This window comes from Aspergillus brasiliensis, assembly GCF_001889945.1.
Source record: "Aspergillus brasiliensis CBS 101740 unplaced genomic scaffold ASPBRscaffold_7, whole genome shotgun sequence".
Taxonomy (NCBI): Eukaryota; Fungi; Ascomycota; class Eurotiomycetes; order Eurotiales; family Aspergillaceae; genus Aspergillus; species Aspergillus brasiliensis.
Genome location: NW_027137448.1, coordinates 1,881,621 through 1,907,084, shown reverse-complemented (window position 1 = coordinate 1,907,084; position 25,464 = coordinate 1,881,621). Strand labels below are relative to the sequence as shown.

The following is a 25,464-nucleotide window of genomic DNA, read 5'->3' as shown; positions in this document are numbered from 1 at the left end:
GCCACTTCAACATCTCGATATGTCTGAAACCTTTGAATCTATCAGCTTCCGATCTAAGTAAAGCGAATGATTTGACTGGCTACCTACCATCATGGATTATTTATCCGTAGCTATTGGACTCGCGCGTGGGGTTTTGTCTTTAGAACTACTTTGTTCCTGCAATTCTGCAACCAGATCTTGTACAGCATTAAGCGTTGCATCAGGGCCTCCAGTCTGTAGTATCAAGACTTTGCCGTGTTTATCGATAGCAAAGACCCCTCTAATTGTGCCCCTTGGCGACTTTTTGAGTCCAAGAGCTGCTATCAATGTAGCGGTGGGATTGCAGAGTAGGGGGTATGGCAAACTTTGTTTAGTCTTGAACGTAGTATTTGCCTTTGGTGAGTCCGCTGAAAGACCGTAAATCGAAAAACCACTCTCCGTAATGGAGTCATAATTGTCACGAAACAAGCAAGCTTGTTTGGTACCTGTTGTCAAATTAGCTTTCCCATACTGACCGCAGAGAATGATTAGATCAATGAGCATAATCGCGACACAAGATATGCAACAATGATCATGCATGTATGTACCCATACCAGGTAAATGGGAGTAGAGATTTCCACGTACAGCCTGGGGTTGAAGCTCTAGGGTACGTGAACAGCACGACACCAGCTTTACTAGCATCAACAAGATCTTTCAGCGTGGTTTTTTGGCCATCGTTAGTCTCAATATCACCGCCGAAGTTGTCCAAGTCTAGTTTGTCGCCAACTTTTGGAGCCTTATCGTCGGGAATGGCCTTAGAGACATCCAGCTTTCGAGATACCTTGGATGCCTGGACTTTCTTGGTCTCACGCTCTGCCGCGGGGACTTGTGCTGGCGCCTTGCGCTTTCGTAGTTCGACCATAACTTTGATCAAAAATCCAGACGGTTTAACTTATGTTTTGTGCAACTGAAACAACATGTAACGATTGAGGGACGTTAAAGAAGACCTTCGAAGATGCTGCCGTTTGCTTATCAACAGTTAATCAGTGGATAAGCTCATGGGTAATGGAGTCTAGGCCAATAATAACAATAGGTAAACCGAATAACTCCAAAGGCAGCTACTGTAGTATGCATGGGTGATATTTGGTAAATGGTAAGGATTCTAGTACAGGGGTATGTAAACAACTACTTAGTAAGTGTTTTGCCTATGTGACTACTCAACGTATCTATCACCCGAGGATTCCCCCTCCCCACTAATATGGGGGTTTCTACCGAGTACCCTCAACGCATGTGTTCTCTTGAGGTTGGCCATCGGTTTTGAATCCATTTGACAGATGTTAACATCGAGAGTGGATGTTTTGCTCTTGATGGGTTATAAACAGTTGGGGTACATTAAATGAGGGGCAACGCACCATTGAAACTGTCATATCTAGAACTCCAGTACTTGAACAATCTTATAGTATGAGTGATTGATCGGTAGTATTTATCTGCGAGATTGTTCGACTAACCTATAGTTGGTGTATTCTCTGTGAAGTTGTAGGCGGTCTTTGACCTTGACCGTCAGTCCGATTACAGTGCCGGTAAATCCCGAACCTTGGCGCCACCGTGCTTGCCCAGGAGAAGAAAGCGGAATCCGGGGCTAAAATTCTCGAGTTTTCTACCAATCCTACTGCTATTGCACAAGGTTGGCAATCGCCACTCTCATTCATTGCGTCCGCCTTCACGACCACTCATGTGGAGTTCTCATTACTCATCTTGTAGTAGTTGATTATTTGCCGCATCCTGAACTCCTCGTAGTTATCGGATTCATAAGAACCTCCGAAGCACCTACCGCCACAGTCTTGGGTTTCGCTCCCGGTCTGGCTCGCACTCTTTTGCTCCTCCTTGGATGTGCAGTTCCTCGTTCTTGAAGTGTTCTATAAGCATACATACGAAACAAAGGCACGTTTCAGATTGCAGTCTATCGAGATGAGAGTCTTTTCTTCGACGTGCACGTTCGATTATTCGTGGGAAGAGGTTTCTGCGGCAAACTGGCGCAAATATTGTCCATGGAATGACAAGTCTACACATGTCGTGGCAGTAGACACCCTATCTCGGGCGGTCGATGCTGATACTGGCGTTGTACGTATCGTCGAGTACCTTACGCTTATTCTTTCCTGCAACATTGGCTGATTGTCCTGTCTCATAGCTGCGGACAGAGCGTCTTATCACTTGTAACCAATCAGTGCCGCAATGGGTCCTTTCACTCTTTGGAGGCAGTGCTACGTCGCATGTTTACGAAGTATCCTATGTTGATCCTGTCTCCAAGAAGGTTACGATGTGTTCAACCAACCTTACGTGGTCCAACGTTTTGAATGTCAAGGAGACCGTCATCTATCAGCCGTCGCCATCCAACCCATCCTCGACTACCGATTTCAACCAAGAGGCGAAGATTACTGCGTTGTGTGGCGGATGGCAGAAAATAAAAAACAAGGTTGAAGAGGCTAGTGTGGAGAGATTCAGTCAGAATGCGAAGAAAGGCCGAGAAGGGTTCGAAGCTGTCCTTGAGATGAGTCGCCGAGTTTTCAGTGAACAACGGGAACTCGAGAGCAACACGCTTCAATCCTAATTACAACCGTGGCTGTCTCCACGGGCCCATGGTATATCTTATCCGTCATACGTTATTTCAGCGTTTGCATTGACTGGCGTCTCTCTCTTCTGCCTTCCGGCTTCATGCATGTGTCTTATATGAAGCGTTTTTTCCCCCTTTTTTCTTTTCTTTCCTTTTCTTTCTTTTTTTCCCCCTCTTTCTTTATTCCCGATGGATCTCCCCTTTGCAATAGATTCAAACCGCATCTGCTCGTGATTGTCTTTCAATGATCTGCCTCAGCGCTTTTTGTTTTTGCTACCAGCCAGCACGCGCAACTGATGAGACATGTACTACCAAAAGTTATAGACTATTTTTTCGCATTTATCACCTTGTCCCTTTATGACGTGTTTATCTAACATGAGTACTATATATACACCAGAATAGATGAATGAGCAGGTAGAACTAACCCCGCTTCTGCCTAATGTGGTTGACTAACGGAGATGCAAGGGAGATGCCAGGCCGTTTGCTCTAGACGATCCCAGATGATGGCACGCTGAGATGCAGCTTTCTTGGTCTCCTTTTTGGCTGGCACGATCCAAAAATCCCTAATTCTACCATGCGACATGTGAATGGAACAGCGTCTTTTTAAAAGTACAGTGCCTTAACTAGAACAATCCTCCACGGTAGTATAGCATCTCTGAAGAGTAGAACTATCTGGGTTGGCCTGAAAACCACCTAACACATGTAACGGTGACCCAAAATGGATGCTTTGTAGGCTTTCTACTTAGAGTTTGTAACCCCAGGTACGTCTGAAGTATGTCGGGAGTATAGGTATTGTAGGTAGTAGGTACCATTGTTAGGCGGGTACTGATAAAGTATCGCCCCGTTATCCTGCGATGTCATCCCGCCCGCCTTCTCCGCATGGCACATTGCCCCTCTTCAGCCCCTAGTCGGGTTAGGTAGGTGGACTCCCTAAGTTATTTCACGGTCTCAACCCGTCGACAACTTACCGGAACGCTTCAATACAAGCATAAGGCCAGAGGAGATTATTCAAAAACCCTGGAAATTATTCCTCGGTCTATATTCCTTCATACGGAGTTGCCCTACAAAAATGAGCGCCATTACAGAAGACATGATCCCCCCGCCAGGAAAGTGGCCCGTGGACCCTCAAGATGATGTGCCCATTTCCGAAAATCGTATCTGGGTAGACGGATGCTTTGACTTTAGCCACCATGGTATGCCACCTTTTGCTCGTTCTTCACAATGTATTTATTAGGCTGAATTTCGTAGGTCATGCGGGTGCTATGCTTCAGGCTCGCCAATTGGGAGACGAGCTTTATGTCGGCGTGCATTCTGACGAAGCAATCCTCGAGAATAAGGGGCCGACAGTTATGACATTGGATGAACGGTTAGTTTCCTATATTAAGCAGTCCATTGGCTTTCTGACCCGAGTCTAGGGTAGCTGCAGTGGAAGCATGTCGTTGGGTGACTCGCTGCGTTCCCTTCGCTCCTTACGTGACATTTCTACCTTGGGTATCGCACTACGGCTGCAAGTATGTCGTCCATGGCGATGATATCACTTCCGACAGCAACGGGGAAGACTGCTATCGGTTTGTTAAAGCGGCAGGGCGCTTTCGCGTGGTCAAGAGAACACCCGGAATATCCACGACAGACCTTGTTGGACGAATGCTTTTGTGCACGAAAAACCATTTCGTCAAGAGCGTAAAAGATACCCTCAACGGGGAAGAGGGTTCTGGAAGTCTGGAAGAGCGCAAACACTCAGCTGATAGTCTCATGCAAAGGATTCGTGATTATGCCACTGACGAGACAGGTCTACAGCCTGGCCCGCAGGTCTGGATCTGGAACGGATCGAGTTCTGCGAAACTTGGAAACACAGTCGAGGAACCTGGTGCATTTGAGACCATTGTAAAGGGAAAGCTGCCAAGACCAGGACAGCGAATTATCTATGTTGATGGGGGATTTGACTTGTTCTCATCTGGGCACATTGAGTTCCTTCGACAGGTATTAGCGCAGGAGGAATCGGAGGGCCACCGCCGTGGTTGGTATGACCAAGAGCAGACAGATAAGAGAGTCAAAGAATACGGAGAGGACTACGGCCCTGCTTATGTCGTTGCTGGCATACATGACGATGATGTTATTAACCACTGGAAAGGTCTCAACTATCCAATCATGAACATCTTTGAACGCGGACTATGCGTTCTGCAGTGTCGCGTATGTTATTCAGAGTGTCTAGCATCTTGAAAGGAAGCATCGAAACGCTAACCTGATTCTAGTATATACATGCTGTGATATTTTCCTCGCCGTTTTCACCAAGTCAGTCATATCTCGAGGCCATGCCCTTAGGCGTTCCAGATGCAGTTTACCACGGTCCTACTACATTCATACCCCTCACCTATGATCCTTATACGGCACCCAAGCGCATGGGCATTTTCAGAGAGACTTCCAGCCATACATACCAGCATGTTAATGCCGGTGAGATCGTTGACAGGATATTGAAAAGTAGGGAAGCCTACGAAGAAAGACAGCGTGCCAAACTCGAGAAGGGTGCTGTTGAGGAGTTGGTTAAGTCCAAAGAGTCGGCATCTGCCTAGATAGCAATGGTGCCTAACAAAGCCGGGCAAAAGCGATTCCATAAAACATGGGATAATATGTAGCATAGGAGACGGAGAAAGGGAGGGATGCTCGGAGATAGCGAAAGGAAACAGCACTCCGATATTGCAGCCGCTCTTGTGCACATAAAATAAAGATAGACACACTCTAATTTAATGGTATGAATTTCGGCCAATGTGTACGTCATTTAAATTCACGTAAGGTTCTCTATCCTCCCATCCTTGACCGCGCTAAGAATTAAATGCAGACAAACATTGAGTATCAAGAACACGAGTGCATCTACTGATAACTTAATTCTTTCGAACGGACGAAGAACGGAATGATGGTTGGTTGTTAATGTACAGAACGTGTATCGAGGCAGCTGTGCTAATTCACATTCATGAGATTAGTCGGCCGCCACAAGAACTCCCTTCTCTTCGAGCATTTTAGCAAGTTCTCCATTCTGATGCATAGACATCAGGATGTCGCAACCACCAATGAACTCCTTTTCCAAATACAGTTGCGGAATTGTGGGCCAGTCGGAATACTCTTTGATACCTGAGACCTAGTATTAGTTGACTTGAAGTGGGGATCGAGGATAGAGAGTCCATCTATAAAGAGAAGCATACCCTGACGAAGTTCTGGATCCTCCAACACATTGAATGCAACGAACTTTTTCGGATCCACTCCCTGCAGCCCCAGAATTTGTATACTGGCCCGAGAGAAACCGCACTGCGGCGTCTCTGGTGTACCCTTCATGAAAAGAACGACAGGTGCAGATGCGACAGCCTTGTCAATTGCTGTCCGTGTCTCCGACGACAGATACCGAGCATAGAGTGTAGAGGGCAGCTGAATGCCGGCAAATCTGGGTTGCAAAACTTGAGGCTGTCGGAAAAGCGGCCGAAACGCCTAAAAAATTATTGTAAGCTTGATGTTCATGAAGCAGGAAGGAGCGGTATGAGGGTAGTTGAGAAATCAGCAGTGTAGAGATTCGCAATACGCACCGATGAGGCCAGAGTCCTAGAAAACATGGTGAGTTATTAGCTTGTGAGAATATAGAAACGTCAGATAATTGCCGCTGAAGTCAAGCTCTGCTTGTCTATATGCGCAGAAGTCCGGGTATTTAGTAACTAGCACTATGCGGAGATGATAGCTAAGTAAGACTACACATGCTCACTAAGCAACCACTGCAGTCATTGACATTAATAAGGTACAGTTCGCAGTCATGTGATCCAGATCTTGTCATAGGCAGTTCAAAAGCCCAGTGAGCAAGCAGGTAAGCATGCATCTAGGCACAATGTATGAATATTGCATTCCCCCTACAGAGAAGTAATTCAAAACAAATAATAGCTACTACTCAAAGTATCAAGAGCAGTAAAATAAGATGCCTAGTCAAGGTAGCTTACGGCTCCATCCATCGACTTTGGAGCGAGACACCAACTTGGTGAAAGTAAGAGTGGACAGTTGGGAGCAATGCTCCATAATCTGTATTGAAAGTATTGGGTGAATGATCTTTACGTGACAAACTGTGAATGTCCCCAAGGTCACGGGAAAGTATTAGCAGAGTAGTTGATAACGCGGGTCACTCCTCCAAAATGCCCCGCGTGTGTTCTCCAAAACACCCCGCAACTACAAGTGTGAATATTATCACCCCGCGTGCTTAACAATTGTTTTCATCAGATCATCTGCCCGATCCGGCGAGGATCAAGCCAAAAATCCTATGGAATCCTCACCAGCTCCGTTCTATGCCCAACACCACCTGGGTGACAATAAAATCCATGTGCTCCTTGCAGCCAGCGGATCAGTAGCCACGATAAAACTTCCCCTTATCGCGGAAGCCCTTGGCCGCCATCCGAACATTTCTATCCGCATAATCGTTACAAAATCAGCGGCAGAATTTTTAAAGGGACAAAGTCACGAGCAACCATTGCTTGAGAGTCTGCTGGAACTTCCTGGCGTGGATGCTATTTACCGAGATGAGGATGAGTGGAGGCACCCTTGGACCCGTGACGAGCCAATTCTACATATAGAACTCAGAAAATGGGCACATCTATTGCTCATTGCGCCTCTATCCGCCAATACCATGGCCAAATTGACCATGGGTATCTCGGACAACCTTCTCCTCTCTGTTCTGAGAGCATGGGACACGACGGGAACGGTCGACGCCCAGTTCAAGGCAAAGAAGCCCCTTGTGTTTGTTGCCCCTGCCATGAACACTGCGATGTGGAATCATCCCATCACGGAAAAGCAAGTGGCTATACTGAAACATGAATGGGGTGTGGATTCGGGCAACAATGGGGGCTGGGTGTTTGTACTTGACCCCATACAGAAGTCCCTTGCTTGCGGCGATACAGGAATCGGAGGCATGATGGAGTGGAGCTCCATAGTCGGTTCCGTGGAGCGATACTTGGGTATCAGCAAGGACGATGAAAAAACAGTTTAAGCGGAGCTTCAGGACCTGAAAAGAGGAAGGGATGGGTTTGTTTTCTACCGGCACTCAAGGGAAACCGGATCCTTAACCGGTTCATAGAACCCAGTGGTTTGCGCGACATAATCAAGGAGCATACCCAGGGTAATACCTCCGCCGGTAAGCAAGCAACCGTTCTTAAACCACCACCAGCAATTTTGTACGTTTTTTAACTGGACTTTCCAGATCATGAGACCCAGGGTGACAGCCGCACTACCACAACTGCCAATGAAGAAGATAGGCCCGCTTCCCGCTGCTACACCTGCAGCGGCGAGTAAGGGCACCTGGACGGCAGCGAGAGCTGAAAGCACGGCTTTTGTGTTCTTTTCATGACGAAGGGCAATAGACTTAATGCCAGCCGCAACGTCATCTTTAATGTCCATATGCGCGTATATCATGTCATACAGAACCGTCCAGGTCACACAACTGGCGTAAAGCGCAGCAGCAGCTTGCAGTGCGGCGCCATTGCTAAGAAGATCGACACCTAGCGCAGGGAAGCCCATAATCGCACCCCATGAGAAAGTAAGGCCTAGCACAGCTTGGGGATAGTAGGTAACGCGCTTAGCGAGAGGATAAGTGGTTACCAAAAGAAGACTAGGTATACCGTACCAAAGGCATTGATACGGAAATTGAAGAAGAATACCGAGTCCTGCCAGTAATTGAGAGCCCGTAAAAAGCACCGCTTTACCAGGCGAGATTGCTCCTCTTGCGATCGGGCGGAATTTCGTGCGTTCAACATGCGGATCTAAGTTTCTGTCCCATAGATCATTGATAGCACAACCGGCACCGCGCATAATCAACGCACCGGCGAAGAAAAGCCCGGTAGTTCCAGCGACCTCCCAGACTGAGACCGAAGGCGCCATGGAAGCCGCAAGTAGTGTAGAGTATGCGCAGGGGAAGAAAAGGTAGTATGTACCTGTCGGTTTATCGAGACGCAGCAGCTCAGCATACGGTATCCATGACCGAGGCAAATAAGAGATGAGGCCTTTGTTTGGTGGCGTATAGCATATCACTGAGGCCTGGCTTGTTGTACTGTGTGCATGGCTTAGTATAAGGGCCGAGCGACGGGGATGGCGGTTGTGGGTTGTAGTGTTCGGATTTTGGCAGGCTGACTGAATGCTGTTGGCCGCCGTATAACCATATCTCCCAGACGACGATAAGGAAACTGGGCCACGGTGTCCCTGTATGGAGATGCATCGGTTTATATAAGTGCTCCTTTCTCTAGGATAGCGGCATAATCGTGCATGCCGGCCGGCATACAAGCAAGTGGCCCAGGCACTCATAATGAACCGGATGAGGATATCGAGACGATGAGGCGTAGCGATTTAGCCACTGTATAGCTAGCAGTTCCAGGCTTATCCTACACGGAGACAACAGATTGATCTGGCACGGCGGTTTGGCAGATGAAATTCGCACGCCAACCACAGACTAGACGCTATCCGAGCCAATTGACCAGCAGATGATAAGAGATTGAAGCAAGAAGAGATGCGAGACAAAGCTACCACTGAGAATTCTAATTCAGGAGCAGAAGCTTCCGGAAATCCACCCTTTGAAGAATGATTCGGAGAGGAAAAAGATTTATGATGCGCAAAATTTAAGGTACGGATATAGGCGTCCGGTAGTGTTCTTGAGCCTTTTCGGCAGTGGTTCCATGCGTTCCTGGGCCCGGCGGACGGGACCCACATGCCACAATCGCCGATGCAGCTCCAGCCAGAGTGACTCGAGACAATCAGCAACTGCGCGGTGTTTATAGGTATTGAATGCTCTCTTTACTTTCATCATTTGGGAACTGGGGACAGCCTGCGCAGACAGCGACTGCTTTTCCCGGCTCAAAGTCGTGGTGTTACTTGCCTGCTGCTCGCTATTGTGATGACCGCGCGACATGTGTTTGGGCAAGTGATGAAGTACGCCTCACCAGACCGTTTCTTGAAGCGCGTTGATCTCGGTCCCACGAAATTGAATATCTGTGCCGGGCGATATCCATGAATCATTCTGGTGTACGTACACTCCGACAATTCTTTCACGGCTTCCAGGAGAACACAATTTTGGCGCAGTGGTCCATCCAGAAGGTTTCTGTTTAGAAGTATGCTTTAGTGCGGAGAAGATCATTGGCTCTTTCTAATATCGCAAATAGGATGATCGATATCGTTGAGAGCGAAAGTACTGGAGCTACAGCCATTCATACCGGAGATTGTTGAACCCCCGTCAAGATGCCCGCCCAGCGACCCCGAGCGGCTTTTGAGCCACTTTCTCCAGACTTGGACCTCACAGAACTCGTGAACTCGACACCAAACTTTGAAGAAGTTGCCAGAATTCACTGTGATATGATTGACGAGAATGGGCTGGAGATATTTGAGAAGCTTGTGCTGCTCCATGTGGTTCGTGGTGGAAAACCTTTGGTTGTCGAGGGCTTCAATCACCGGCTCGATAACTCGATCTTCTCGGAAAAATGGCTTAGAAATCACTATTCGTCGAGAAGTGAGTGATAGCTCCTGATTTTTGATGTCTTCCTAATTCCTTAACTAACCCAGAGCCTCTACGCCACAGCGGAATGTGCGCGCAATTTGACCACGAAAACTGATTTACCTCTTACTATCGGTCATTATCTAAAAAACATGCCTCTTCTCGCAAGCCAGTGGAATGCATATAATTACAAGGATCCTGATCGCCAGAGAATTTATCTCAAGGACATTGACTGTCCCCCCCAGTGGCGCGAGCAATTGAAAAGGATAATACCCCCGGGACTGTTTTACTTGAACCAGTTCCAGGAAACCTTTGATGGTCCGGGAGCGAAGAGAAGTACGCCTTCCAACAGGAATAGGAACTCTTCGGGCATAGCCAGGCCTGGGGATCTTATGAGCTGCCTTCCTCCTAGCATGCGTGCGGAAAATCTGATGTGTTACATTGGTCACGAAGGTACCTATACACCGGCTCACCAGGAAATGTGTGCTAGTTTGGGCCAGAACATCATGGTGGAGGCGTCGGATGGTTCCACTGAATATGGCAAAGAAACGAAGCCGGGGTCGTCTATTTGGTTCATGACCGAGAGCAAAGACCGCCGGGTAGTCTCGGAATATTGGATGTCAACTCTAGGCCACGACATTGACATCGAGGATCATTTTGCGCAAATAAATGCGTGGAAGGCAGCGCCCTTCAAGACTTACGTTGTCGAGCAACGACCGGGCGACTTCATCCTCGTACCCCCTTTAGCAGCACACCAAGTGTGGAATCGAGGGACAAGGACAATGAAAGTGGCCTGGAATCGTACAACTCCGGAGACCCTGGAAAAAGCGCTCACCGAGGCTCTTCCTCATGCCAGGATGGTTTGCCGAGACGAACAGTACAAGAACAAAGCGATAGTGTTCTACTCCCTGGAGCATTACTCGGCCATCCTCCGCAAGGCAGATACAGTGGACAGTGGTGATTCGATACTTCGGCAGATAGTCAAAGATTTCGAGCACCTTTTCAGCCTCTTCACTGACATCATCTTGTCTGAGAGCTTCTCGGACCAACTACCCGAAGAGGATGTTGAATATATCGCCTTTGACAGTAATATTACATGTTCATACTGTCGGGGTAATATTTTCAATAGATTCCTAACTTGCCCATCTTGTGTCGGACCAACAAACACAGGCGAAGAAGACACTTATGATATTTGCATGGAATGCTATGCGATGGGCAGGAGCTGTGCTTGCATAGCTAAGCTCAGATGGGTTGAACAGTTCCCTTGGGATGAGCTTCAAGCCAAATATGAGACCTGGAGGCTGCAGATAATCGACATCAACTCCCAAGCTCGAGACACATACGTGAGTCTCCCGGCACAGAGGAGCCGGCTGGAGAAGAGAACACTTGCAGAGGTTTGCCAGTTGGAACTCAGGAGGCGGCCGTGGGTCGATATAAGTAAGCCGACCGTTCAGTCAGAACGGCTAGAAGAGCTAGAAAGTGATTCGGAGCGACCCAATTCCGCGCGCAAACGGAGGAAAACCCGTCGAGTTGACGCATTCCAACAGACTCGAAACTGCCATATCTGCAGATATGCTGAGCCAAGGTGGAAACTTGCCTCCTGTTCTGGCTGCCGGACGAACTACTGCTATGGTAGCTTGTTTAGAGCTTTCAACATAAAGCCGCAGGAGACGATGGAGGCGATTGAGTGGAAGTGCCCAAAGTGCCGCAAGATTTGCAGTTGTGCTGCCTGTCGTCGCGATCCTACGATGACGCCCTTTGAACCGACATGCACATTATTGGGCCATGACACCCGAAAGATAGCCGATCCTCGAAGTGTGGAGAGCTTGGTGGATTTCCGACAATCCAATCTCAGATGGCTAAAGAAGGCCGGCGATGACGAGGTCAAACGGCTGAAAAAGCACCAAAAAGAAGCCGACGAGAAGCGTAACCAGTCAATGGTTGAGCATAGCATCCAGCTTGAGGAGGTGCCCCCAGTAACAGAGTATGCGCCCGACTATGACGATATACCGGTAGATCCGGCCCTGGAAAGGCTTGACGGCTCATTTATGAGTGTACCTGACCTTCCCGGCCAGTGACAAGTTTCAGGGCGCTGCAGCAATTTCCCGCGTCGTTATAGCTCTATGCATATCAGGCGTTATACTTCTTTTCCTATTTCTTCTAATTTTCCGCAAATAGCGAGAAAGCATAACTTGGCATTGGTATCAGCGGACGAATTCAGGATCAAACTTTAGTCTTGCAGTAGCTTTATCAATATGAGTTGAAGACTCACTAACATACTCTTTGAAGAATTGAACCCATGGGCATGCGACTGTTGGCCGCGCCATTAAGGGTGATTGTCCAAGAAAGACATTGCAGCGTGTTCTATGCTCCTTTGTACTCATAGCGGAGGTTCTCAAGAGTTCTGAGATCAACCGAAAGCATGACCTTGCGTGCGACTAGGACAGCCGCAAACATTGCTATATCATGTCAGTACTTCTCTAATCTTTTCCACGAAAGACTCAAAGCAGCTAATGAAGCAAGGATGCTGAAAATCACCTACCTCCTGGAACCAAGTAGGTAACCGGCTGGATCTCCAGCGATGATTGCGCTCTGGGTTGTGAAGCGTAGACCAGGGCTAAAAGCACGCAGATCGCAGCATTGACAGGCAAGATGCATCGCTGGATGCTAGCCATACCATGCGGTGTGGTCATTGGTCTCTTGCCCTTAGGATCCGGGCGTTCAAGCGGGAGATACTTCATGATATAAGCGGTGACTAGTAAAGATAAGACGCCGAGCAAAGACAAGCATCGCTCAGATAGACTCGAGGAGCCTGACAATATCGGAGCGATGAAAGCGAAGCTGGAAAATAGGGGGATGGCAGCGAAAACGATCTATATAGATGCGTCGGCTGGTACTTAGCAGATGCTCTCATCCTCACTTTAATCGTTCCAGGATAGGAGAAATATTTACGCTGTATTCAGAATTTCGTTTTTCATTCAGTGATTTCAGCTGCTCTATCACGCGCTCCTGCTCTGCTGGGCCGTCAGCAACGTTGTCTGAATGGCCTCCCGCTTGAAATTGATGGTACATACCTTCTTCGTCCAGCTCCTCCCGACTGTGCTCGTCATCGCCTGAATCGTCAGGGTAGCGAAATGCTCTACGAAGCCTTGCCGTTGCCATCGCTGCAACAATATGTCTGCTGTGAAAATAGCAGAGAGAATCAGAGAGTGAGTTGGTGATGACGTCGCTCAGGCTTTAAAGCACACAAGGTCCCTTTAGCTTGGGCGTGGGTTTGTCTAGTTTGCTAAGTGTACGGCAGTACATCCGTTTCGGTTTACCATATTCCCGCCTCAGGTTTCGGACTTCCTAGCATTTAGCAACCACGCCCTACTATTACTGCCACTCCCCGCATACAATAGACCACCGAGATCCCACCACACTGCGCAAGACACTCGACACACATCGAGAGCCAATTGGATCTTTTATACCACCCAAAGATGCTCCTACAACTCGCAGAGAGGCGCATCGGCGCTTCCCGACTATGCATAAATCATCGCAGAATGCTCCCTCCCCGGCGCAACTTGATCCCCGCACCACAGGCGAACTCTGGCCCTCTTATGGAAAGACGGGCGGATAGAGCTCTACCCAATGTTCAGAACGAGAGGCGATGGATACGAACCTTGCCCATCTTTGCCGTTGTCGTGGGAGCCGCTATGCTGGGTATATTCAACTACCAGAAATCTTCCTCCAGTGTAGTTAGCAGTACGCTGTATGCGCTGAGGACTTCCCCGCAGGCGAGGGAGATTCTGGGTGATGAGATCTACTTTGCTCAGAAGATTCCGTGGATCAGTGGAGAGATGAACCAGCTTCATGGTCGCATTGATATTTCGTTCTGGGTTAAGGGTACCAAGGCCCAGGGTAAAATGCGGTTCCGCAGTATTAGACCTGACCGGACTAGCTTTGTTCGTTGACCCCATCACCTCTTTCTTGTTTTCTAACCTACTTCGCTGCTTTTGGGTCTTCAATGGCATAGAAGTACCTGACTAACGTTCGTTCATTGTATATAGTTCCGCACGGAAGTCTGGAGCCTGGAAACCGAGGACGGCAAGGTTGTCCAGCTCCTTGACAATGATACCGACCCCTTCAATCAGAGCAATTGATTGAGTCAAACTACTTGGCAACTCTTTGTTCGTGCTGCATACTCGCTTGTTATGTGGTGTTTGGAGAGTTGTGCATGTAAATATATCATATCATTCATGTGCATTGGGCTAAGGCGTTCGGGCTTCGGAAAGCGTCTTCACCCTCCCTTTCCCTCTCACCCATCCTTCAATTGAGCAAAGTCATGTTGCTTGAGTCGAAGTGGATGCGCTATTTAGAAGCGCCTACAAGGTGGAGAAGAAATGATCTATAGGAACCAAGACTTTGGGAAAGGGATATCATTTATGTATCATATACAGACGCCGCTCTTAAAAAAGAAAAAACAATACAGTGTAGTAGTACATTTCACAAAAGGAGGTGGTGACAAGAAGAACAAGAAGCGCGTGCGGTTAAATTATTCAGAAGCCTCAGTAGTCGCAGGGGAGACTTCCGGCCACGGCTTCTTGATAGCATCCTGTATCCGGACAACACAGCCCTTGGGACCACTGACGGATCCTGTTACAAGGCCAAACGTTAGCATCAACCTTATTCAACGACAACAATTTCCTTCAATCGGAGTAACTCAAGGGGATCCTACCATTGACCACGACGATTCCATTCTCAGCGTCTACCTTCAGAATCCTCAGATTCTGAACCGTGTTCTGCTCATTACCCATGTTACCCGCCATCTTCTTTCCAGGGTAAACACGAGAACCACCACCCTGACTGGGACCAGCGGAACCAAGCGAACGATGCGTCAAAGAAACACCGTGACTGCGATCCTGACCACCGAAACCATGTCTCTTCATAACACCCGCAAAGCCCTTACCCTTCGTATTAGACCTCGCATCCACGAACTGTCCCTCCTGGAACCAGTCCGCACTGACAGCCTGTCCAATAGGCAAAAGCCCGCTCTCATCCTTGACCCGGAACTCGTAGACATGACGCTTAGGCGAGATGCCATTGGCAGTGAAATGGCCGAGCAGGGACTTGGTCAGGTTATCAGGACGCCTCCATCCAGCGCCCAGCTGAACAGCGTAGTATCCATGCTTCTCACGAGTCTTATGCGATACGACTTCGACTCGATCGAGCTGCAGCACGGTGCAGGGAACACGTTTCCCAGTCTCGGGGTCATACAGGGCGGTCATGCCCTTCTTGAAAGTAATGGCACCGGTCCGCGGGGGGAGAGTGTTAGCCTTGCGCTCGAGGGCGGCGGTGGGCGTCGATTTCAACACGGGCAGTTCATGGCCGACGTTGAAGCGCGAAGTCTCGGGGGGGTTCAAGGACCGGATACCGAAGGTGCGGACTGAGGTGATGGAGAATTGGCTGCTGCGGACGGCGGAAGTCGGGAATTGAGAGGCCCAGATTGTCGTCAATGGAAGCTGTCCCAGCTTCCCGGATATACGGGGAGTCATGGCGAATGGAGGTGACTGGGGGGAGGAGGTATATACTCTCAACTCTCACTCTTTTCTGCCGCTGAGATTTTTGGCAAGACGTGCGGAGACCCCGTCGAGGATAGGCCGGAGAGTCTCGAAGGCGGTGTGTGGCGCGCGGGCGCGGATGCTGGTTTGATGCCTGGATATGATCCTCAGGCATTAATACATGCAGGTAAACATGAATTACTTGTAGTACTGTACAGACTACAGAATGATGCCTCATTAGTAGGCACGCATTACCTACACTGAATCACTGATTGTGGTCACGTAGATGACTCCTCTAAGTTCCTGATCCGAGCTAAAGCCGAAGAGAAAACGAAGCCAGTACCACAAGCTTCGAAGCATGCATTATTTCGCGCAGTCGATCCATGCTCCGATAGTTGCCAATCGGGAACCGGACTCGCCGGCACGCCGATGGCGGCGCCGAAGTGTATAAAAAAAAGGACGGGAGGGAAGCTGATCCTACGATCTGTTGCCCGCAACGTCATCCCCAATTTTGCTTACATTCAGGCCTGCATTGCCCGTCTCGGCTTCTTCTGCTTCCTAGACCGTCGCTTTCCGCGACTATATAAGCAGAGGATTTCTTGGTGATTTTGCCTGTTCATCTTCCCCAAGATTTGTCCGTTCTTTTCCGAAAATCCATCGACTGGAAAGAGTCACAACTCCTCCTACAACGAACCAACGCACTCGGACAAACCAGCTAATAAAACCCGAACAAAATGAGCTTACAACCGTCTCACCTATCGCGCTTGTTCTCTCAAGCGTCCAGAATTCTCCAAAATGCGCCACCCGCGTCCACAACAACGACAATAAGGACATCCCTATCCACCTCCCCACTCCTAAGCCGGGCGTTCGGAATGCCCAGCAGACGCGCATTGAGCTTTCAGACCCGCAATCCCTCGTCCGCCTCCCAAATAAGATTCAGAAGCGGCCAGATGCAACAGCCAGGGAACATCTTCCGACGGTCATTCTTCCGGTCCGCTCGGTCGAACAGCTCCGCGCAATCGCAGCAGCAACCACCCTCGCTCTCGCAGCGACTTCGCGCGCTCTCCAAGGAATATGGATGGTCCGCACTGTGGGTGTATTTGATTCTGTCGGCGGTGGATTTCCCACTGTGCTTTATGGCGGTTCGGCTGGCTGGGGTGGACCGGATTGGCCACTATGAGCATGTCATTTCGGAGTCGGTGAAGGGGGCTGTTCGGAAGGTGTGGCCTCCTTCGGAGGAGGAGGAGAAGGCTGCTGCTGCGTTGCAGAGTCAGGCGGAGCAGGAGTCGGCGGAGGAGGGTGAGGAGAAGGCTAATGGTGGTGAAGCTAGTAAGTTGCTTTCCCTTTTTCATATGTTCAATGTAAAAGGAATAAGTTTGACTAATCGCTTCATTGTTGTACAGGTCTTTGGACGCAACTTGCTCTCGCTTATGCGGTTCACAAGAGTCTCATCTTTATCCGGGTGCCCCTGACGGCTGCGATCACTCCCAACGTTGTCAAGGTCCTGAGGGGCTGGGGCTGGGATATTGTCAAGGGTAGGCCGAAGGGCATGTAGATGCCATTGGAGATGTGTTTTGAGTATGATGGTTGGGACGATTAATGCCAGAAGTGGCTCTGTGAAGAGTCTTCAAAACAAGATATTATATTTATAGAGATGTACACTAGCTGTTACATATAATTTTGCAGGACATGCGCATAGTGTCCTTCTCCACTCAGAGATATTGAACCGGGTATTTCCGTCAATCATGGTCGCCAAGAAGGACGACAGGGTACAGACGTTCAAAGAAAGATGAGACGGGACATTAAAGAATAGAGGACATCAGTCTAGAGAACCCAAAAACCGCAGCATGTAGCAATATTGAGCCAAACGTTATGGAAAAGTAATGACACATCAAGTTCATCCAGGCATGCAGTGCAAGAAGTAACAAATGGACCAGACCGCATGTAAAAGAAAAGACCCCACAGTGAAACAAACATGTATGACTGACACGATTACAATAGTTCGGGTTCCGTTGACGCCCGAGATACATATCGACGAAAAGGTAGTGAAGAAAAGGTGAGATGTATGCGAAGGAGCAGACTCGAGAAGGCGTATCACATGTCAATCATATCGTTGAATTTCAGGATGCCATTGGCTTTCATAACGCCGTTCACGCCGTCTGGCATCCTGTATGCCCATTCAGCCACACCCAATGGGCTCGCGACTTGCATAGCATCTAGTTGGTCAGGTTGCTCGGAGTCATCGGAGGTATCCGCAACTAACACGAGGCCAAGCTCCTTGATTGTCTCTACAAGCGCTGGCACAACGTTCTATGGTATCGACTTGTTAGCAATCAATCTTGTGGGCAGACTGTCGTAGAGTATCTGTGTGGAAAGCAGACGAAAAGCACAACATACCAAGAGACTAGAACGGCATATCAAGCCCATGAGATTGTTACTTTGCGCTATCCGCGCCGATTCCTTAATGGACATAGAAGCTCGGCCACTACTATCGACGTCTGGTAATGACTTCACGTCACGAGCCAAGTCACGAATTTGGCCAAGATCGTTGCAAAGAAGGACAGGGTCTGAGAGAGGAAGAAGAATATTAGCGACATTGATCCCTAACCAAATTCCTGTAAGGGCTGGATAACTCACAGTTCGGTTGCTTCCAGTTCAAAGCAATGCAAATATTGGGGTTATAGGAGGTAAAGACCACAGAACGCATGAAATCGGGGTTCTGATCACGCGAAATGCGAGCATGGTCAAACACCTCGGTAAGAATCGCATCGGCAAAGGTGTTGACATCCGCCAAAGACGTCATGTTCAATGCTCGCTCCTCAGCGGCAGAGGGGTAGAGGATCGACACATTGATGCTGACACTGAGTGGAAGATGGTGGAATACGTCTCGCAATGAGAGGAATGATGAGGCCAGCAAGCGATGAGCTTGTGCCAAGTCCTCCACCGCACGCGTTTGCAAGAACTGCAACATTTCCGAATGATTTATGCCCCTTTCGGCGCCCATTGCTTGGAACTGGGCATAGGTAAGATGGCAGATGGGGATCTCGATGTTATGATGGCCAATGGTAAAGTGAGGGTACAGAACCGGAACCCGATCCTTAGTGAGCTGCACAAAAAGCTGAACATGGTCTCCTGAGAGGCTTGAGCCGGTGACCAGGCCATTATGCTCAGCATCGATAGCACTTGTTGCCTTCCAATAAGTAGCAAAGTGGGTGATCTCCAGAGGATCTCCATGATACGGCTTGATAACCTGGAAACCAAACTGCAGCTGGCCGATCGAACGTAACCTCGGATCAAACAACGGCAATGTGCATGTCCCAGTACTGGAATTTTCGGCTTTGAACACTGTCGGTAGGGCGACTGTTTTAGCGATAACCTTAGAGCCAAAAGTGGGGAATATCTCAAAATCAACGGCGAATGACTCGAGGTTATCCACATGGAATGAGATAATGCGGGAGTCCTCTTGGATGGGAAGCATAATCGTGCGGGGAATCAAATCAGAGAGCTTTGATGAGATGGTCAGCCGAGCAGCAGGGTGCCGGCCGGCTTGGTCAAAGCAGATTGAACCAGATGCGCCACTGTCAAATAATATCTGAACAAATACTTTCTTATCCAAAAAGTTGTGGCCGTATCGCCTCAGCGGTATGATGGGCGGTGGAAGAGACAGATCAGGGATACCGTCAGCGGTCTCCATATCACCGGTTTCTGTCGCATCGCTGATTTGCAGGTCAATGTTGTGGCTTGTCTCTGCTGGTCTCGTACCGTTCATAATGTCGAATGGTGTTCGTGCGGGTCGTGAGTCGGTGCGGTTGGACCAAAGCAAAAGCATACATTCCAAATGCCCTTCCCAGGCTGCATAATACATCGCTGAGAGACCCTTCTCATCAACAGCACTGGCGTCGACCCCTAGCTCCAGCAGAGTGCGCAAACAGCCCACACAGCCTTCGCTAGCGGCGTGGAAGAGCGGCGTCCATTGATACAACTTGTCGCGTTGGTCCATGTCAGCCCCATATTGCTTGAGAAGTAAAAGTAATTGCGGTGACTGAGAGGCTCGTGCCACCATGTGCTGAGGATAGAGGCCTTCTGCGTCAGGAAGTAATTGCGCACGCCGCTGCAAGAGCATTTGAACTATTGAAAGCGATCCATGCTGGCAGGCAAGATTCAGCGGAATATGATCGGACTCGGAAGCGGGGTCGATACGGGCATTGTTGTGGAGTAGTTGCTCCGCACATGCTAGTTGATCTTTGACAATGCTGTGAATCAGGGGGGTAAAATTATCATGATCCATCACATCGACAGTATGAGGTCCTGCAGCCAGGAGATCCCGCACCATGTCCACGCGGCCATGCATACAGGCGTAATGAAGAGGAATTCTGCCGTAAACATCGGTTCTGGAAACATCGACACCGGCAGTCAGGCCAGCTTTGAAAACGAATTCGCGACCAGAAATCGCTGCTTCGTGCAGACAGTTGCGCTCATTGATGTCATCTTCGGCTAAGATGTCGACCAAGTCACTTTCCAGAAGAACCGCTAGTACATCATCGGAGAACTCATTGATGGCGGCTAGGAATGTGCGGGTTGCGCGGGCCTGGGCATCGGGGGACGACTGCAATTTGGCGGTCCATTCGCGTAGCGTCTGCAAGTTTCCGGCCGTGGCTGATTGTAGAATCTGCAGGTCGAGATCTTCCTCATCTGAGCCAAAGGCCTGAACAGCCATAGCCCGATCTACCGGGCGAGCCGTGTCAAAGTGGATGTTTTCGCCTTCTGCCCATGCTTCAAGCTCCAACCTGGCTGTCGTTGCTCTGTCGGACAGGTCACGCAAGACGTCACGATTGAAACACGGTTGTACCTCAACAGCGCGGTGCAGGTACAATTCCTTCATGCGAGACTATAGGAGACACACAGATAAGTAAACGGCCGGATGTGATCAAGATGGGATAAGTGGGCTCCATGATGCGCGGGGTATGGGTGATTCGGACCTTTGATGTTTTATCCCACTAACTGAACTGTTAGCCATGTCAAATCAAGGGAGCCGACGGCTGCGTTGCTTTCTGTGACGAACCTTCTTTAGAATTTTCGACATCGCCGTCTCATTGATCTCGACGAATTGCTTTTTCGGGCGGTCATCATTAGTATGCCCCTCCCGATGAAGCTTGCCAATCACCGAACGAACTCACTTGTAGCTTGTTCAAGTCACCATCGAACTGCTGAAACCCTTCGAAAAGAGCAACGAAATTGGCAGGTGCTTTTGAACTGGTTACTGTCCGCGTCTGGATAACCCGTTTCTTGTCGACCAGCGTTTTCAGCCGTAACGAGAACTGTTCCTCGGCATTAGCCCATTGCGTATTGGCAAGAGAACCTCAAAGGAGTGCAAACCTCGGCTTCCTTTTGTAGATAGAATGCATTGACTTTCTCGATCTCTCGCTCCTATGCAAATCACCAATGAGCCGCAATTCATTCCATTCGGTGCTTGGCAGACCATCTTACCAAACGGAAAAAGAAGACCTCTTTGTTCGCGCGAAGGGCAGCTTGCGCTTCGGGGACATTTTGGGGGACACCCGCGGCGCTCTGAGCGGGTATCGTCGGGGTCGCACTAAGTTGTTTGATAAGCTGTCATAGATGTCAGCTGTGACAGAACATGGGGTGTATCCGATGGTTCAGGGAGAAAGAAAGGCGAGGTAGTGCATGGGCAGCAACGTGAGCGCAAGACCGACCTTTTTCAAAGCCTTATAATTCACGAAGCTGGCGGCATATTCGGGAAGGTCAAGCTGTCTACGCTGTATCTGCTTGCCGAACTTCCTGCAACACTGGCTGTTAGTATTCCAATGGAAGACATGGACGAGCTCAGATTCTCAGGATCGGTGAGTGAGCCGAGATAAACTCACATCTTCGGAGGCTAGCTCTGCGCGAAGGCGAGAGAGCGATGTCACGGGTCCCGTAATGCGCTGGTGCCCTGTTGAGGCAAAGGTTGAGGGGCCTGGATAAATAAGACGGAAGAAAGAGAGACACTGGACAGCAGCAATGCCAGAGCAGTGGAAAGAAAGGAAGAATGGCAGCGACGGCGAATATGGGGTGAGAGCGTCCGCCCCTCTCTGAGCTCGGCCGGCGGGATGGAGGGAGGGCGAGAGAACGAGGGAAGACTGGACTAGTCTTGAGGGTGGGGCGTCAACAAGAAACCCAGGGGACGGGGACAGAAAAGCAAGGATACCCGTCAAAGTGAGGTGTACCTCCAGATGTGGGTAGTGATATCCCAGGGATCCTGGTACCTCCGTTGTGTACGTCGTACCTTCGCACTGGGGAGAAGACAGCGCAAAAGTGAAGCAGCAGCGGCGTCGGCGTCGGCGTCGGCGGTGACAGGGCAGGGAAGACAGCAGACAGAGGGGAGGAGAGGAAGACAGTCTAAACTATGGCTGACTGGTCCGGTAGTAGGATCTAGGTATCACTATCTAGACTACTAACTCCGCAGGTAGAACGTCTCGTTCCCTCCTACTAGAAAGGTGTAGATATGCCGTGTTCACCCGGAAGGGCAGACCAATGCGGGGCACCTGACCCCGGCGGGGCACAATTGGGAGGAGGGGTGCGAAAGATAGAAAAGGGCGAGAGGCCAGAGGGAGAGGCCAAGGGAGAAGAAGAAGCAAAAGGAAGCTCAAAGGCGCAGTCAGTCCCAAGACACGCGGTCATCCAATGCCAGAATCGGTAGGGGAAACGGACTCGTGCCGGGGGCGAGTCAACGTCAAGTTACGTCGAAAAAAAGGAGTGGGGAGCTCTGGAGAGCTGCCTCCGGTCCAATCACCGCCCGGAATGTGCCCACGTTCCCTCTATCGCCGGACGACAACGCTTCAATTCGCGGACTTGATGGCCAACGTGTTCTACAAAAAAAAAGTACACTAACATGGGAGTTGACTTCTGGTTACTAGTTACGAAGTTACTACTTGCTTAGTAGTTAGTCTTCGTTAGTAGTTAAAAGTACACCTGGACTTCCTCGGGTACCATGATATTGGAGGATAGCCGGGCTCGAAATACGTAGGGTATCCCCTTGGTAAGTAGTACTTGTCTACCTGGATACTACTAATGATAAAGATGAATGAGTACGGAACCCACGACGAACTCTTTTCTTCGTTCCATTCCATTCCAGTCTTGGCGGCACCACCCCTGCGTTGTCCCACATGCAGCCAATCACTCTGCTGCCGAGACCTGCAGGGTACTAACTACTTAGGGTACTTACTTTGTTTACTCTGGTGCATCAACGGGCAATCATCCGATCCTCTCCTACTATTCACTATCTACTAGTCACATTCTTGCAATGTGCGGCACCCTCAATCCACAAGGCCTGGAATACCCGGAGTCAATATAACTCCTGCACATGAAATGCAAAGGCAGGAGGGAAGGCATGACTACTTGCTTGCCTTAATTGTGCTCCCTTCTCAGGCTGTATATTTAGCAAGATCCACAGGGACTCGGTTAATCTGGACTATACTATGTCCCCAGCCCTACGTAAAGCACTACTGGCAGGTCCGCGACACCAATTGTATCATTGAGAGATCATGTCCGTGCGGGCCATTCCATACCCTGCTCCGGGACAGACGTCACACTCTTCAATTGAGAGTGCCATGGGACCCAATTCCACTACTGCCTAGCACTTCGGACCGCTTATGCTTAGACCCGATGGGATCATTCCGAGTTCCAGACAATCAGGAACAAACGTTCACAATATGTATTCCTCAACCGCACTACCATCCCCATAAACAATCCACAATGCAATTGCATCCAAATGTACAGGTAAGATGCACGCACTGCAGTGGCCTTGACCAACAATATATCCAGGCCCCAGCAAGACACGTTGAGACAAAAATGAGGCAAACAGGAAATAAAGTAAAAGTAGCAAAAGGAAGCGGGTAAGAAGGTAACAAGATAGGAAGCCCTGGTCTGCCTTGTGTGGAGGTCAGGCTTCAAAAGAATCATAAATGTACAATCACAAGGCCGAGGTGAACAAAAGTAGGAAAAAGGGAAAACAGTAGGGATATATCCATATACCAGAATAACGAGGGCACCGACAAAATAAGGCAATTGAAAACGAAAGAGGCATTTTGAGGTCTGAGAAGGCCACAAAAGAAAACAGAGAGCGAGGGATTGAAGAACAAGATATTCGTGATGCTGCACTTTGACCAATACCCGGACAGTATGGCGTCCAGCTATTTCACTATTCCAGACATGGGGCGGGGGGTGTTGTAGGCACCTTTCGTTCCATGCCACAGGTCTCGTGACCCTTTAACGGAATTTGAAGGCAACCAATTGAAGGGCGATTAAGTCTTGACAAGGCGTTTGATCGCCACGACGACTATAGATCCGGGTGAGGATAGCGAAAATTTTAAAAGTTCTGCGCAATACCAGCGTTTCCTTGTCTGGGGAACACGGCAGGACTCTCAATACGTGTATTGCGCCGCGCCTGAACGTCGCGAATGACAGGCGGAGCTCCGCCATACGGGCCTTCACCATATGCCCCATATTGCGGTTGCATATCATTATAGTAGGGATTATCGTCGTAGAAACCTCCCGAGGGGTGAGTGGCAGACATGTGACTCTCTTCGGACGCCTCGGAATGGTTGGCCGCAGAGTAGGCTGACGAGGCGTTCGAGGGACCACGGTGGATATCGACATTTCGACTGTTCGCCGCGGCTGCTGGGGCAGCGCCCAAGACTCCAATTGGTTCGGTCTCTCCCAATGTACCTTGTCCTTCGGAGTACTGGATTGTCCCATCACTGGGGGTCGCTGCATGGTGATAACCAGGCGCGCTTCCAGCCTCGGACATCGCCAGGCCAACACCGGCGCTACTCGATAGGTTCGTGGATGCTTTGCGGCCAGCAGATGTGGTTCCCCAGCCGCGGTAGCCCGAGGAAGTGTTGTCGTCCTTGGGGTCAAAGGCTCCACCACCCATGATCGGAGGTAGAGAAGGATCATTATTCGGATTGAATCCGTATTCCTCCACTTCTTTCCTCCGCTCCTCTTCGGCCGCCTTCTTCGCTTTCCATTTTCTCCAGAAGTACAAGGCTGCAAGAACAATTATGGCCACGGAAGCGACTGGCACAACCACCGCAACTGCGATGGTGCCGCCCGCCGAAAGCCCTGAGCTCCCACCTCCACTTCCACCCGTCGATGATGCTGATGCTGCCGATCCACTGCCCGTAGCAGTCACGCCATTTGCTGCAGTACCAGCAGTTCCCGTCGGGAGTGTAGTGTCGGTAGACGTTATCGTCAGGGTTTCCACGCCGGTCGATCCATCGGTCGGTGTCTGCGTAGTCACCACTGTAGTGACAACTGGAGTCGCAGTAGTGTGGGAAGTGGAGGAAGTAGTGGTTGAGGGAGCCTCAGTAGTACTACTCGTAGATGAAGTGGAAGTGCTACTTGTCGTCGATGGTACGGGGATCGTTGTAGTGGAAGATGTTGATTCCGAGGTCGACGTTGATGTTGTAGAGGGTGTGGATACAGATGTCGTTGAATCCGCGGAAGTTTCTTGCGATGTTGTCGCCTGGGATGTAGGAGTTGCTTCGGTTGTCGATTGGGATGTGGTTCCCGCTTGAGTCTCAGTGGGCGTAGTAGCTGCTGCATCAGCGGCGTTTGCCGATGTTGCTGCCGCTGCTCCTGCAGCCGCCGCAGCCGATCCTGTGGGCAAGTTCAGTATATCGCAAGCGCATGGTTTATTATGGACAGCAAAGAACAGCAATACGCTCTCCAAGGCAGGAATATGCAGTGGGGTAGCACTATACCGGAAGGCATCTTCAGATGGCAGTTAGATCCAGATGGAGAAGGGTCCGAGTGGTATCAGTCAGTAGGATCAACTGGGATTCGAGGATTCCACT

General features: G+C 49.7%; 14 protein-coding genes across 14 annotated transcripts; 7 read left to right on the top strand and 7 right to left on the bottom strand.

Moving 5' to 3' along the window:
• Positions 1-96: 96 nt before the first annotated feature.
• ASPBRDRAFT_127518 (thioredoxin peroxidase DOT5) lies at positions 97-880 on the bottom strand (the record flags this gene model as incomplete). Its single annotated transcript, XM_067617980.1, has 2 exons — positions 97-464; positions 604-880. 2 exons carry the CDS (start codon positions 878-880, stop codon positions 97-99), a joined length of 645 nt encoding a protein of 214 aa, XP_067478743.1.
• A 1,046-nt stretch (positions 881-1,926) lies between these two features.
• ASPBRDRAFT_31174 (putative mitochondrial protein sorting (Msf1)) lies at positions 1,927-2,566 on the top strand (the record flags this gene model as incomplete). Its single annotated transcript, XM_067622871.1, has 2 exons — positions 1,927-2,079; positions 2,147-2,566. The coding sequence occupies 2 exons, from the start codon at positions 1,927-1,929 to the stop codon at positions 2,564-2,566; spliced, it is 573 nt and encodes a 190-aa protein (XP_067478742.1).
• Positions 2,567-3,638: 1,072 nt separating this feature from the next.
• On the top strand, positions 3,639-5,139 carry ASPBRDRAFT_196981 (ethanolamine-phosphate cytidylyltransferase; the record flags this gene model as incomplete). Its single annotated transcript, XM_067621046.1, has 4 exons — positions 3,639-3,762; positions 3,818-3,935; positions 3,985-4,759; positions 4,822-5,139. The coding sequence occupies 4 exons, from the start codon at positions 3,639-3,641 to the stop codon at positions 5,137-5,139; spliced, it is 1,335 nt and encodes a 444-aa protein (XP_067478741.1).
• A 184-nt stretch (positions 5,140-5,323) lies between these two features.
• On the bottom strand, positions 5,324-6,290 carry ASPBRDRAFT_44427 (monothiol glutaredoxin GRX5). Its single transcript, XM_067625196.1, has 3 exons — positions 6,142-6,290; positions 5,767-6,046; positions 5,324-5,695 (listed from the first exon to the last, which is right to left on the bottom strand). The coding sequence occupies exons 1-3, from the start codon at positions 6,166-6,168 to the stop codon at positions 5,544-5,546; spliced, it is 459 nt and encodes a 152-aa protein (XP_067478740.1). The 5' UTR covers positions 6,169-6,290; the 3' UTR covers positions 5,324-5,543.
• A 567-nt stretch (positions 6,291-6,857) lies between these two features.
• ASPBRDRAFT_127101 (putative flavoprotein) lies at positions 6,858-7,580 on the top strand (the record flags this gene model as incomplete). The annotated part of the gene is made up of 1 exon (XM_067617936.1): positions 6,858-7,580. The coding sequence occupies one exon, from the start codon at positions 6,858-6,860 to the stop codon at positions 7,578-7,580; it is 723 nt and encodes a 240-aa protein (XP_067478739.1).
• ASPBRDRAFT_44425 (putative para-hydroxybenzoate-polyprenyltransferase Coq2) lies at positions 7,572-8,416 on the bottom strand. Its single transcript, XM_067625195.1, has one exon. It carries the CDS (start codon positions 8,396-8,398, stop codon positions 7,625-7,627), a length of 774 nt encoding a protein of 257 aa, XP_067478738.1. The 5' UTR covers positions 8,399-8,416; the 3' UTR covers positions 7,572-7,624.
• A 1,398-nt stretch (positions 8,417-9,814) lies between these two features.
• Positions 9,815-12,145, top strand: ASPBRDRAFT_127883 (putative JmjC domain protein; the record flags this gene model as incomplete). The annotated part of the gene is made up of 2 exons (XM_067618009.1): positions 9,815-10,082; positions 10,152-12,145. The coding sequence occupies 2 exons, from the start codon at positions 9,815-9,817 to the stop codon at positions 12,143-12,145; spliced, it is 2,262 nt and encodes a 753-aa protein (XP_067478737.1).
• Positions 12,146-12,431: 286 nt separating this feature from the next.
• On the bottom strand, positions 12,432-13,229 carry ASPBRDRAFT_126880 (uncharacterized protein; the record flags this gene model as incomplete). Its single annotated transcript, XM_067617910.1, has 4 exons — positions 12,432-12,526; positions 12,610-12,940; positions 13,020-13,084; positions 13,142-13,229. The coding sequence occupies 4 exons, from the start codon at positions 13,227-13,229 to the stop codon at positions 12,432-12,434; spliced, it is 579 nt and encodes a 192-aa protein (XP_067478736.1).
• Positions 13,230-13,457: 228 nt separating this feature from the next.
• On the top strand, positions 13,458-14,372 carry ASPBRDRAFT_44422 (cytochrome c oxidase assembly factor 1 family protein). The gene is made up of 2 exons (XM_067625194.1): positions 13,458-14,011; positions 14,117-14,372. The coding sequence occupies exons 1-2, from the start codon at positions 13,547-13,549 to the stop codon at positions 14,207-14,209; spliced, it is 558 nt and encodes a 185-aa protein (XP_067478735.1). The 5' UTR covers positions 13,458-13,546; the 3' UTR covers positions 14,210-14,372.
• Position 14,373: 1 nt separating this feature from the next.
• On the bottom strand, positions 14,374-15,749 carry ASPBRDRAFT_44421 (mitochondrial 54S ribosomal protein uL3m). Its single transcript, XM_067625193.1, has 2 exons — positions 14,785-15,749; positions 14,374-14,702 (listed from the first exon to the last, which is right to left on the bottom strand). Exons 1-2 carry the CDS (start codon positions 15,599-15,601, stop codon positions 14,602-14,604), a joined length of 918 nt encoding a protein of 305 aa, XP_067478734.1. The 5' UTR covers positions 15,602-15,749; the 3' UTR covers positions 14,374-14,601.
• A 361-nt stretch (positions 15,750-16,110) lies between these two features.
• Positions 16,111-17,162, top strand: ASPBRDRAFT_179931 (uncharacterized protein; the record flags this gene model as incomplete). Its single annotated transcript, XM_067619913.1, has 2 exons — positions 16,111-16,936; positions 17,011-17,162. The coding sequence occupies exons 1-2, from the start codon at positions 16,342-16,344 to the stop codon at positions 17,160-17,162; spliced, it is 747 nt and encodes a 248-aa protein (XP_067478733.1). The 5' UTR covers positions 16,111-16,341.
• A 539-nt stretch (positions 17,163-17,701) lies between these two features.
• phoC (putative cyclin dependent kinase inhibitor Pho81) lies at positions 17,702-21,443 on the bottom strand (the record flags this gene model as incomplete). Its single annotated transcript, XM_067627485.1, has 10 exons — positions 17,702-17,917; positions 18,005-18,174; positions 18,245-20,495; positions 20,587-20,604; positions 20,670-20,717; positions 20,785-20,925; positions 20,984-21,034; positions 21,095-21,217; positions 21,322-21,390; positions 21,414-21,443. 10 exons carry the CDS (start codon positions 21,441-21,443, stop codon positions 17,702-17,704), a joined length of 3,117 nt encoding a protein of 1,038 aa, XP_067478732.1.
• A 1,479-nt stretch (positions 21,444-22,922) lies between these two features.
• On the top strand, positions 22,923-23,740 carry ASPBRDRAFT_614668 (uncharacterized protein). The gene has a single exon (XM_067628313.1). It carries the CDS (start codon positions 22,976-22,978, stop codon positions 23,504-23,506), a length of 531 nt encoding a protein of 176 aa, XP_067478731.1. The 5' UTR covers positions 22,923-22,975; the 3' UTR covers positions 23,507-23,740.
• A 235-nt stretch (positions 23,741-23,975) lies between these two features.
• ASPBRDRAFT_31163 (uncharacterized protein) lies at positions 23,976-25,381 on the bottom strand (the record flags this gene model as incomplete). Its single annotated transcript, XM_067622868.1, has 2 exons — positions 23,976-25,267; positions 25,372-25,381. The coding sequence occupies 2 exons, from the start codon at positions 25,379-25,381 to the stop codon at positions 23,976-23,978; spliced, it is 1,302 nt and encodes a 433-aa protein (XP_067478730.1).
• Between the last annotated feature and the right edge of the window lie 83 nt (positions 25,382-25,464).

What these genes read in the sequence shown, in the direction of transcription:
- ASPBRDRAFT_44427 (XM_067625196.1), bottom strand. Translation starts at nt 6,168, where the DNA reads ATGTTTTCTAGGACTCTGGCCTCATCG. An exon ending in CTAGGACTCTGGCCTCATCG is followed by an intron (nt 6,047 to 6,141) that starts GTGCGTATTGCG and finishes ATAATTTTTTAG; the next exon opens with GCGTTTCGGCCGCTTTTCCG. An exon ending in GGATCCAGAACTTCGTCAGG is followed by an intron (nt 5,696 to 5,766) that starts GTATGCTTCTCT and finishes ACTAGGTCTCAG; the next exon opens with GTATCAAAGAGTATTCCGAC.
- ASPBRDRAFT_44425 (XM_067625195.1), bottom strand. Translation starts at nt 8,398, where the DNA reads ATGCGCGGTGCCGGTTGTGCTATCAATGATCTATGGGACAGAAACTTA.
- ASPBRDRAFT_44422 (XM_067625194.1), top strand. Translation starts at nt 13,547, where the DNA reads ATGCTCCTACAACTCGCAGAGAGGCGCATCGGCGCTTCCCGACTATGC. An exon ending in GACCTGACCGGACTAGCTTT is followed by an intron (nt 14,012 to 14,116) that starts GTTCGTTGACCC and finishes CATTGTATATAG; the next exon opens with TTCCGCACGGAAGTCTGGAG.
- ASPBRDRAFT_44421 (XM_067625193.1), bottom strand. Translation starts at nt 15,601, where the DNA reads ATGACTCCCCGTATATCCGGGAAGCTGGGACAGCTTCCATTGACGACA. An exon ending in TGGAATCGTCGTGGTCAATG is followed by an intron (nt 14,703 to 14,784) that starts GTAGGATCCCCT and finishes GCCTTGTAACAG; the next exon opens with GATCCGTCAGTGGTCCCAAG.
- ASPBRDRAFT_614668 (XM_067628313.1), top strand. Translation starts at nt 22,976, where the DNA reads ATGCAAAGGCAGGAGGGAAGGCATGACTACTTGCTTGCCTTAATTGTG.